General features: G+C 36.0%; 1 protein-coding gene across 1 annotated transcript in view; it reads right to left on the bottom strand.

Moving 5' to 3' along the window:
• The window catches only part of LOC121307477 (myomegalin-like), a 53622-nt gene that overhangs the window by 21831 nt on the left and 19688 nt on the right, over positions 1-12103 (bottom strand). Inside the window, exons 20-32 of the mRNA XM_041239647.1 lie at positions 11617-11749; positions 11094-11233; positions 10556-10672; positions 9885-10031; positions 8783-8895; positions 8299-8438; positions 4703-4855; positions 3426-3541; positions 3118-3261; positions 2751-2843; positions 1974-2347; positions 1248-1695; positions 16-1017 (exon numbers count right to left, since the gene is read on the bottom strand). Coding sequence (XP_041095581.1) covers positions 16-1017; positions 1248-1695; positions 1974-2347; positions 2751-2843; positions 3118-3261; positions 3426-3541; positions 4703-4855; positions 8299-8438; positions 8783-8895; positions 9885-10031; positions 10556-10672; positions 11094-11233; positions 11617-11749 — 3120 coding nt within the window. The remainder of the gene's footprint in view (positions 1-15; positions 1018-1247; positions 1696-1973; positions 2348-2750; positions 2844-3117; positions 3262-3425; positions 3542-4702; positions 4856-8298; positions 8439-8782; positions 8896-9884; positions 10032-10555; positions 10673-11093; positions 11234-11616; positions 11750-12103) is intronic.

Raw genomic sequence — 12103 nt, 5'->3', positions numbered from 1 at the left:
CTGAAGCTGATCTACCTGCAGAGAAAGATTGACGTCTGTATTCTGATTAGCCACAGCTCTACTAGATTTCAGATGTTCTATGGTTGACTCTGCCTTGTGTAGCCTTTCCAGCAAGTCTTTGTTGATTTGATTCTTCTCATGGACTTTTTGCAGCTGGCAAAGGTCCAGGTCTATGTTTGTACTATCTGAAGCTCTGTTAGCATTCAGAACTGTCAAGGTGGACTCTGCTTCATATAGTCTTTCCTCAAGTTTCTTGTTAAGTTCACACTTCTCCCGTAGGGCTTTCTGAAGTTGGTTAACCTGCTGATGAAGTTCCATGTCTTCGTTCTGATTAGCTACACCTTTATTACCATTTAGATGTTCTATGATAGACTCTGCCCCATGTAGTCTTTCCAACAAGTCTTTGTTAATCTGATTCTTCTCCTGAAGAGCTTTCTGCAACTGGTGAAGGTCCAGGTCTGTGTTCGTACTAGTTGAAGTTCTGTTCACATTCAGACGTGCCTCTGCTCCAGATAACCTTTCCTCAAGTTGTCTGTTAAGCTCATTCTTCTCCTGAAAACCTTTCTGGAATTGATCTACCAGAAGGGCTTTCTGAAGCTTCTCTTCCTGTTGATGACTCAGGTCTTTATATGGATGACCTGTTCTATCAGTATTCTGACTTGCTAGTGCAGACTCAGCTTTGCATAGCAATTCCTGCAGCTCTTTATTAAGTTGATTCTTTTCCTGAAGTGCTTTCTGAAGCTGATCTATCTGCTTATAAAGGATCGAGTCACTACTTGGGTCTGTGGTCTGAGTAGCTTCCGTTTTGTTCACTTTCTGATGTGTAAGGGTGAGCTCTGCTGTGCGTAAACTTTCCTGCAGTTCTCTGTACTCTTGGTTCTTCTCCTCAAGGGCACTTTGAAGCTGTTCAACTTGTGGGTCCAGGTCTGTGTTCCGATTAGCTCCGTTGTTAGTATTATTATTGACTGCTGCCTTGGAGGACTTCACAGGAACAGGAAGACGGGACTTTGCACCAGTCTGCACAAACAAAGAAATAGGAATCAATATCACTCAATATCACACTAGCTTGTAGTATAATGAATCAAAAGCAGACACAACAGTAGCCCTTGTGCTACATTAACAGTGGAAGGAACTGAATATTCTTTATGTAAGCAGTGTAGCTCTGTAGATCGCTTCTTAAACTACATCATTACACTGCATCAGACAGTTGTGTTACAGGTGTGAGTAAACTAAAAGATGACACTCACTGTGGACCCAGGTGTTGCATATCTCCTTGCTTCTTGCCGTTGTAATGTTTCCTGTGAATTTCTTCGCTGGTCACTTTCATCAATACCCCTTGGCTGCTGTGCCTCCATTTCCTTTAGGATTTTCTCCAGGATTACCCTTCTTTTTGTGGAGGCTTCATGTTCCTTTTTCAGACGATCAATTTCTTTAGCCATGTTTACAATCAGGTCTGGATTAAAACTGTTTTCACTGTCCATGGAGGAGTTAAGCTCCAGTTGTTCCTTTAGGAGTTTGATAATTTTTCTGGCATCCACTAATTCTGCTTTTAACCTTTCCACCACTTTATTTAGATCATTTTTGATTTCTCCATCTCCTGAATCATCACAGCTTTCTTTGAACTCTGTGGACTGTGTTTCTTTCACAATGCCTTGGAGATTAGTATTCTCATTATGCAGCCTGGCAAGTTCATTTCTGTAAAAGAGAGAATGAAAACTTATTCAAGCACATTTTAAGATCACCTACAGAGCTCCACTCCACTGGAATACCCTTCCCAGCTGTCAAAATGTAGACACTGTTGGTATATGTTTATTAACCTAAATAATCTACATTCTTGCTATGCATGTAACTTTTCCTAATGTCATTCAAGACACTAGATTTAGACAATTCCTTGCATTAGCAGATGCATGGTCATTAGCATTCATTTCTATCAGAAGCACCCTTCTCAAGTGTATATTACAGCCTAATCTTACCTGAGATCAATTACTGATGCTGATCCAGTTTCAGTCAAAGGAGATCTTAAAGACGCTATCTCCATCTCCATATTCTGATTATTTCCTTCATCTTTACATGGCTTCTTCTCTGCAGTTTTAAGCCCTTTTCCAATTGTCTCCATCTGGCAAGATGTGTCTTTGAGTTCTGATTCAACTACATTCTGATCCTCCAGATCCAGCTTCGTCTTTTCGCTATCAGATGAAGCAGAGGTGGATTCCTTTCTGTATACCGCAGGTGGCTTTATCCCTGAACTCTTGTTACCTTGACGTTCAGCTCTGTCCCCCTGGGGGGATGAAATCCTCTCCTTCTGTGGAGATGTTTGAATCTCTTGATCTTTAACTTGGGGTTTTATCTAAGAGGTAAAACATATAAGACAAAGACAATGGAATCAGGCCAGAACTTTTTTGACCATATTAATAAAATAAAAAAAGTTTATTTCATACTTAATCTTTTGTCATAAATGCTACTTTCCTTCACATTGTTTTACTTAAAGGGGAACTTGAAAATCTAGCTGTATGCATACATAACTAATAATCTGTGTAAATATGAAACTTATAAAAGATAATTAATGCAATGTTATTTTTTTAAAAATATGACCTATATGTGTGCAATATGGATTTTTATTATATTTTATTTAGTTTATCATCTTTATATGAATTTATGTCCTACTAATAAATACTTCATTACCTTACTTTAATAAACTTAATTGAACTTTTAAAACTTGAACAACATGCAATAAAATCTTCCAGTCTTACCACATTCTCAGTAGATTTTTGACCCTCTCTGTTTAGCTGGTCATGGAGGGCCTTGTTTATTTTCACAGCATCTGCCAGCTTCTTTTCAAGGAGCTATAATTAATGGAATGAGGATGACAAATGACTTTGTAAAGAAAAGCAAGGATGGAATGAAAATTATAAATTGAAAATTTCCAAGTAAAACAGAATGGCATGTCCTTAATGCAAAATGCCTTAAACACTGCTGTTAAACAAAAAGAGGCAATACAAGAATGAAAAACAATGAACAGTTTCAGAAACTTAAACCATAAAACAAAATTGCATTAAAATCATTCAATTACAGTCAATAACTTTGAGCATTAAATTAATTATTAATTTGTTCCGTTACCTTATTCTGTGAAGACAATGTCAATATATCCTGTTTGTCTTGCTCCACAGAAGCCAAGACTGAGTTCTCAGTTAATGAAGCTTTGTTCTGAAGATCCTTATTGAATGCTTGCAACTCTTTCACATACTCCAAAAGTTCTTGGACCTGTAATGCAATTTTTTTAAATAAACTGCAGCAGTACATATGCATTATATTATAATAACAATACTAATAACAACAACAATATAAACAAATCTTGTTATTTAGAATTTTACTAAATAGCTTAAAGCCACATTGTTTCCTTATATTTTTTAGATTTTCTTAATTACCTTTCGCCTCAGTTCTGGTAGGGAAAGATTTTCTATATCCTGCTCTAATTCATCATGCTCTCCCAAATATATACTCATATAGGAGGTCTGGTCACCAGTAAAACTGAAGATGTCAGCTGCAAAAAAAAAAAAAAAAAAAAAAAATTATTATATATATATATATATATATATATATATATATATATATATATATATATATATATATATATATATATATATATATATATATATATGCCACCTCTGCAGTGAAGTCAACGCTTTTGTCTTAATAAAAAGCATGCACTGTGTAACTTTGCTTCTGGAACGAAAATCATTTCATGTTGCAACAAAGCTGAAAACTATATTGATCGTTTGAAAAAAGGAGTAAAGCAGGCATATCTCTGTGATGAAAATAGGTTATCAAGAAGCACTATGTTTATGCGGCAAAGCAAAATTGATTAAAAAACAAACAAACAACTCCTCAAGCATCTTATAAACTTTTCATGTCGGGTTGATTTGGAATAAAAACTCAGTTTGGGATTCTTGCATACAGGATTAAAATGTGGTGCGTCTTTAATGAATAGGATAAAAGAAAAGGCAGAATGCTGTATACATGAAACGGACAGGTATTTATAAATTCTACTTTTATTAACAATTTCATCTCATTAACTTACTCCAACAGTTTATCCTTCATTTTGATTGTCCTTTTGCTACAACAAACCCCTTCATATATCGAACAAAAGGCTTGGACCACAAAAGGTTTGTTATAGTGAGGTATATTTATTTTTTAATTAGTCATTTAGCAGACACTTTGATCCAATATATCTATCTAGATACAGAGATAGACAGATAGAATTAAAAAGGGGTTTCTTTTAAAATGTGTCTCCTCTCTCGGTATCTATGTATCCGTCTGTCTGTCTCTGTTTATCGATCTATAAAAAGAAGCACCCTTTTCTATTTCAGTGTGCCAATTTTTATTTCCTGTTGATATGCAAGAAATCAAAATTCAAGGGAAAACAAACACGGAGAAATTAAGAAAATTTACAAAGACTCCACCGCAATTTATTGACCACACGGAAGGGTAAATAAGAGAAACAAAATAATCTTTTCTGGCAAATGCACTTCTTATAGAAATCCACGTGTTGATATAAACTGAAATACAGTGCACTCCGTTTATAAGAATCACATCTGTCACATCACATGCACTGTGCATAAAAAAGAAAATACATTTCTGCAACTGGAAAACGTAGGGTCCCTGCCACATGAAGATGTCAGGTACTGTACGATAAGAGACTCACATGTGTCATTTGTGCCTCCTACTCCCCCTCCCCTGCCCTGGATCTCCCCAAGCCTGGCCTGCAGAGAGGTGTTCCAGCGCTGAGCATCCTCCAGCTGATGTTTCAAAGTCTCCACCTCCCTGGGATCAATCAGGCCTGTCTGTGCATCAGTCACTAAAATAAATCACAATAAGTCTAGATATAGCAGGCACTAAAATTATCCAGGATTTTTTAAATTTGCTTTGTTGTTACTCTTCATGTTTACTTTACACCAGAGGTTCTCAAACATTTTCTAACTGGGGCTATCAACACAATACTCACTGCAAATATGAAACTAATTAATTAACTGGCCTGCTTGTGAGGTGGCGTTTCACAAGCCCTCTGAAACCTGCCCCGACGCCCAGTTTGGGAACTCCTGCTTTACACAATTAGCAAGTTTAAATTACACAAATTCTGAATGTTAGTTTTACTTTTGGTCCTTATACTGTAACAACGTGAACAATTAATAAGTGGCTAAGGTTACTTTACTGAAGTTTTTACTGTGTTTTTGTAAAGCCATACTGCATACAGACACATGGCAGAGTTCTCTTATGATACATGCAATACATAGAAAGCTGAAAACATTTATTATTATTTAAATGAACTGATGGTTGGCTAAGGCTATGCAAGCACAGCAAAAAAACAATTTACAGAATTCATGCAATTGTACGCTATGTCACGGGTCAATACAACCAAGTAATTTGACAACCCCATGTCTTGTACTGTTTTCCGAGAAAATGTCAAATTTCCAAGAAAACTGCTGTTCACAGCTATCGTCGCAACACAGAAAACAACAATGTGGCTAAGAGGTACTGTACTTTTATTTAGACAGCACATTGCAGTATGATGTTTAGAAGGCAAATTGGACATTTTCTCCAAAGGCAGCCAAGTGGTGGGGCAGTGGCATTCCCCCCAGTTTATTAATGACATGTAGATAGGAGGGGGATTTAACTGAAGTCTGTAAAATCCTAAAAGGGCCGAACAACTGTTTATGTAAGGACACATGGATAATAGAATGCAGGAAGCAACAACATGAAATAGTGAAGTGCCACTAAAGATGGAGGGACAAACTAACCAGTGGACAGAGGTCAACACTAAACATGGTAAGTTTATCAAAATATATTCTGAGAAATGGAAACTGGAAAAATAAAATGGATCTGTGACTCAATATAAGACTATGACTGGTAATGAATTAATATTATGAACAAAGCATGGCAAAGTTATTATTTTTAGGCATCTTATATAAATCATATAATGCTAGGTAATGAACAAAGCATGGTAAAAACATATCACTATTAGGCAGTTTACATAATGTGTTTTAACTACTTAGTGTACAACGGTGCTTTGTAAACATCTTGGGGGGATAAAGTTTTATTTTTCATATTTAAATTTGCCTTAACTGGGATTTTTAACTTAAATGTAAGGGCATTTTTTAACATAACTTAAAAAAGAAGTGTTCTTTACCTGTTACAGAACAACAATAAGGCAGTTGTGGTTTAGCAAGTTATTTTTGTTGCTATTTTAGTGATTTAAATTATTTTGTATATAATTTTAACTACTTTTCTTTGATCTTTTTTTTAGCAACTCACACGGTCACACACTACTTTCCATGGATTAACCGATTAGCAGATGAAACGGATTTACAACAGTCTCATTTGACAGACTGCAGCGCTAAGCATTGCTCCAACCAACCTCAAATGACAGCAATGCATCTCGACCATTAGGAAATCAAATTCTTACATAAAATTGCAGCTTTTTTTTTTTTTTTTTTTTTTTTTTTTTTTAAATCCTGTAACGAAGTAATATATGTATTATTTATAAACTTTATTTTCATAACTGTAGTTTATTTGAATATTTTACTACTGTAATAATATTTAAATGGCTAAAATGTAAACCATTGTGTAGTACTTAGTAACTTTCAGGACAGGACAGGACAGGACAGGACCAGTATCACGCAATGCATTCAAGATCAGCCATGGACCGTTATTGATTCATAACAGCCTCAATGAGGCTATGAGAGTTCTCCGGTCAATTGCTGGTCTTGAATGCACTCCAGTGTTTCTTTGTCCATGGAATTAGATATGGAATCATGTTTCATTCCAACTGGATGAACTAGCCTCACACAGACAACTCCATTAATACACTGAGGAAATCCATCCCAAGCAGGAGATAGTAAGATGTTGGCTTGTTTGTGCTCTTGTACTGTATTGTGTATGGAATCGGTGGGTTAAAACAGAATTTACTGACAAATACTGTTGAAGTCAGATGCTTCTCATACACTCTCATCTGACAAAGGAACATTGACAGCTTGTACATTTTATTTATTTATATTCATGCAATACTAGATGTTTTGTGCCAAATACTAAAAGACCTACAGTATACAGAGGACATTTAATGTTAGTCATGCTGTTTGCAAAGGACAAACTCATTAGGAAAAGCAGAAAGGAATGGAAAAATACAAATATCAGCTGTGAAAGAGTCAGAGAGTAATGTTTTTATTTTACCCTTGACAGACAGTTTTACAGGTGATGTAAGTAAAGAAACAGGACAGAGGAAAAAACAAGAACGAACAACATGTACAAGTCACTGTAAATACTGGGGAAAGAAATAATGATGAAAAGCAAGAAAGCAGATGTCCAAGCACAGCCTGCTCCCATAGCTGTTTCCTCTTCAAATCAGAGGCTCATTCAAGTTCTTTTTTTCATTTAAAATTCAGTTAACAAATATGAGAATATTTACTAGAAAACATTCTACTAATACAAGATAAAAAATTGAGCATATCTTTTTTTATCCAAAACAAGGCTACTTCTAATTGAAATGAAAAGCAGAGCTAAACAAACAGGTGACAAAACATGAAGATGTAAACAAAAAAGTTATGAATATTGCAATACATACATGCAGTAGGAACCAAGCTGCAAGTACAAGGGGTTTCTTCAAGTATTGTTTGCTTTTACACCATGTTTCATTCATTATAAAAATAGTATTTTTTAAAATAGTAAGCTTTATCAAACTTGCAAAAGGACAATAAAATGCAGCACATCTTAATAATCCCCACTGGGTTCCTGAATAGGAATCACGCAAGAATGCTAAAATTGAAAAGAATTTTTCCATTTTATAAAGTGTAATTTAAAAATAAATAGTAAAATAATATTATAATTTGATTTTAGAAGCACTATTCCAAAACAAACTGAGACCCCTTTGTTCAATTATAAACAACTCTGGAGGGGACTGAGCTTGGTTTGGAAAATAACTTTCGAACAAACCAAATAGAACTTGATTTGAAATAAAGCTGACCAAAACAAACCAAGTGTGAGCACTGAAAAATATAGATATTTGAATTGCTAAAATCTACATGAAAACATGTACATTTGGTTTATAGGAAATTGATTTTCTTCCAACATACAAATATTGGCAAAATCCCATTAAGAATTTAAAACATTAAGGTGTTATATATATTTTTAATGCAGCTGTATTTAGGTTGTGCTTGTATTGCCGATTATGTACAGTGTTAGTACTTTAAAAATAGTTTGTTGGTGTTTAGATTCAAAGCTAACCCAATTTGTCCCCATGTACTGCACCTTCTTTTCTTTTCGCCCGCTGCAGCTCTTTCTCCAAGTTCTTTCGCAGATCTTCATTACTTCTGATGCCCTCTTCCAACTGCTGCCTCAGTAACTGAACTGCAGTTAATTCCATCTGTAAATTATGGATGCGTTGTGCACTGTGCCAGACCAGAGTAAAGAAAAATACCAGGCTTATTCAACACATAGAATACATACATAAATATGCATATACGTGTGAATGTATGTTACAATAGATCTACTTTTAACTATTATATCAACTATACATCTTTCTTTCAGGTGACTTGGTGATTTACAGTAAGAATACAGTGTCAGTAAAGCCAAGTGACCTTAAAGGAGTAAAAAAGTCTACACAAGTCTCTATTTTTTTATGATCCCTTTAATTCATGTGTTGCTTAACAAAATGGTAAACTGCAGAAAAAGCAGGTCCTAAAACACACAGCAAACGGTCTGGAAGCTGTCATCACTTTGTGTTGGTTTTTACCTGTCTGGCTCCTTCACTGTCCTTACAAGGCTGGAGTAAAGCTGCTGCTCTGCCTTCAGAGCCGTGTTGAGTGCTTCATATTCGGATAGCACAGTTTGCAGAGCGGACAAAGCCTGGGAATATATTCAAGTTTTTAGCAATGAATCGGAAAATATATTACATTAGTTAAGCAACTTCAAAAAGTCACCCTGTATTGTTTTAAAGTGTACACGAAAAAAAAAATAGTGGGAAGCAACACAATAAATAACTTCACAGAAAGATAACCTTTCCTGCACAGCAGTGGTGCTCTGCAGATAATCTTCCCTGCAGGTTGAGACAACTACAACATACAGCACACACATTTGTGTACAACAACCAATCTGACACACTTTAACAGTGCACTGATCATAGGCATTCAGTTGGCAGGTGCTTCTGTCCAAGGAACAGAATCAAAATATCTGACTGTTAGTTTTAATCCCATTGTACTGGGGGCCCTCAGGGAGAATGCTGGACAGCTGACCTGCTTGCACTTCTGCGACCCCTACTGGTCAAATTGCAAGCTACTAGCCAGTAGTTTGTGGATGAAACGAGGCGACTGGCTTGACTGCAGGCAACACTTGTAAATGAAGTACATTATATGTAGGGATGCGATTTCGTCATGGCGGTCACAGAACCTGTGAATTTTGACATTTGTTTCCACTCAGCATGAAATTGGAAAGCAGCAGTTCACGTCTTTCGTTTTCAGTGCAAAGTTAAAGCTGTTAGCAAACGTCAAATAAAAGGTGAATACTGCCACAGAACTGCAACAAAGAGGCGTAATTAACGTCTAAGCAACCAGCAGAGTAATATGATGAGTTACCAAGTTATAGTTTAGATTTCAAACTAACAAAATAACACAATAACCAAAAATTGTTCAGGGACGCCATTTTTTCTCATTTCGCCTCTGTAGCAAAAGGAATGTTGGTGACATGCAACTGATTTTGTCAGAGCAGGTCACATGTTACATTCAAATCTTGTAGCCGTGACCATTCTGTGAAATTGTCTATTTTTTGTTGTGACAAAAAAAAAAAAAAAAATCACATCCCTAATTATATGTACCTGTACTGCACATTATAAAAAATACCTCCTGCTGGCTGTTTCCTCCAATGATTGTCTCCTCTCTCTGAGGGATCCCTGGGCTCTGTATTCCTTCCCTTGTCACCACCCCTCTCTGGGTCTGCAGTTCCACTCCGCTGTGTTTAGGCAGTTTTCCCAGTCTTGTATGCAAATCCTGCAATTGAAAGCACAGCTCATGTAAATGTGTCATAGAAATCAGTTGGTTGTCTGTATATTTAGGGATAGGGTAAGGAAGTGGGGGGGGGGGGGCTGGTAGTAGAACTGTATTGCGTTATGGAACAGGTGTAAGCTCTGGGGCAGAACTACTGCACAAAATATTTTACATTGTGAACCGTCCAAAACAAAACAGCATTACTACTAAAAACAGTGTGGTTTACTTCACAGATATCCACGTTTGTGGATGGCACACACACACTAGTGTTTCTATCTAAATCTCTCTCTTTTGTACAAACATTGGCTACTAGCAACAGTGCAGACTGTCAAAATACTCACTCCATATACTCAAAGAAATTAATAGAATATGTATATTAAAAATAATTTGATGCTTAAAAAGGTAAGAAAGAACAAGCTGGCTGGCTCAATCACTGGCCTCTGGAAGGCCTGGGATTAAATCCAGCACAAATCACACGTAGCATGAGTTTGCTTGGTAAGATTCCAAGACATATAGGATATATCTACCCTTATGATTTCATCCTTGACATCCAAGGTTTTCGTCAGAGACTCTATATTTGCAGCCTGAGCCTCATGACGATTTTCCAGATCTGCCAACAAAGAACGAAGTTCAGCAACCTCTATCTGTGGGAGAAAATAATTATTACAACATTATATTCAAGTACTGTATTTACTTTATACATTTCACAATTGTTCTAACAGTGAATGTAGAAAAGATGTCAATTTAGCAAAAGGAAAAAAATACAATTAAATTGCACTCCAACATTTCATATTTAGTGTCATTTCAATAGGTGGCGTAACATAACACTCCTGTTAACAACTGCCTCTGCTTAAAAAAGGTATTTCTCAATAAAGATTCAAATAAACAGTTTGTAGAAGTTTAAAAGTTCAAATAGATTTTCCCTTTTCTTTTATCTCCTCAACTCTACTCACATGTAAGTGTGCTAATCTCATGTATATACCCCGTATTTTCTCAATTATACGGTGTTAGGACAGCATAGGGAAGAGTCAACAAAAAGCTACAGGAGGGCATTTCAACACCTACCTGCAACTCATTCTCTTTCTTCAAAGCCTTGTTCAGGTCATCAGTTTTCTGTGCCAATTCTTTTTTCAAAGTTACTGCACTCTTTTTAATGACGGGTATTTTAGCCACACTTTCATCACCCTTCTTCTGTGTCAACTCAGCTATAAAAATTAATAAATGAATCAATCATATAGTGTTCCATTAACCAAAGCATCAACGCTTTAACAATAGCACACCAAAATGCATGATATTCTGCCATTTTTAAATCCCCTTAATTTTATAATGTTTGTAATAATTTTGAGTGGCTGTGGGGTACTGCTGATCAGAAATTGCATCAAGCTTTTTTTTTTTTTACAAGTGTTAACCTGCTTTGAGCAGATTCTATTGCTGGAAACACACAGTACCTGTGCACTAGATGACTTACCAATCCCAGACCTTTCGGTTGACCTAGACCTTTACAAGGAACAACACGAATGTCATGTTAATGCCTGAGTTACCGTGCAAGTCTCTATCAAACAGTTTAACTCCTGGTAATTAATCTTACCCTCTTTCTCTTCTAATTGCTCCTGCAGGATCTGTATAGTCTGTTTCAACTCTAGCACCCGTGGTATGGGAGCTTCCTGCATTTTCAGCTCAGCCAGGTATTTATCTCTCTCTTGTCCGCTCTCCACTAGTTTCTGGGGTAAATATCAGAAAAAAAGCCATTAAAAACCATTCTGATAGGGATTCTATGTTCTTATATATATACAAAATAATGTACATCCAACTGTACATAAGAGCTGTAATTATTTGGAGAGTTTTTGGTGATAGTTGTTATTTTTTTTATTGCTGTAGCATTTTCTGTAATTGAATTATTATTTTCTCCTTCTCAAAATAGTTTGAAATCTGGATGTCATTTTGATCTGCTGATTTTTGAGGCTGCAAACTTCTTTACACAAATGTAAATGTTAACAGCTAATTATGGATGAGACCATAAACAAGACGATCTTTAAATGTAGAATTGTATTTTTTTTTTTTTTTTGGTTACACCC

Source organism: Polyodon spathula, chromosome 56 (genome assembly GCF_017654505.1).
Source record: "Polyodon spathula isolate WHYD16114869_AA chromosome 56, ASM1765450v1, whole genome shotgun sequence".
NCBI classification, from domain to species: Eukaryota; Metazoa; Chordata; class Actinopteri; order Acipenseriformes; family Polyodontidae; genus Polyodon; species Polyodon spathula.
Note: the sequence above shows the minus strand (reverse complement) of the source record. Positions and strands in the feature narration are given on the sequence as shown.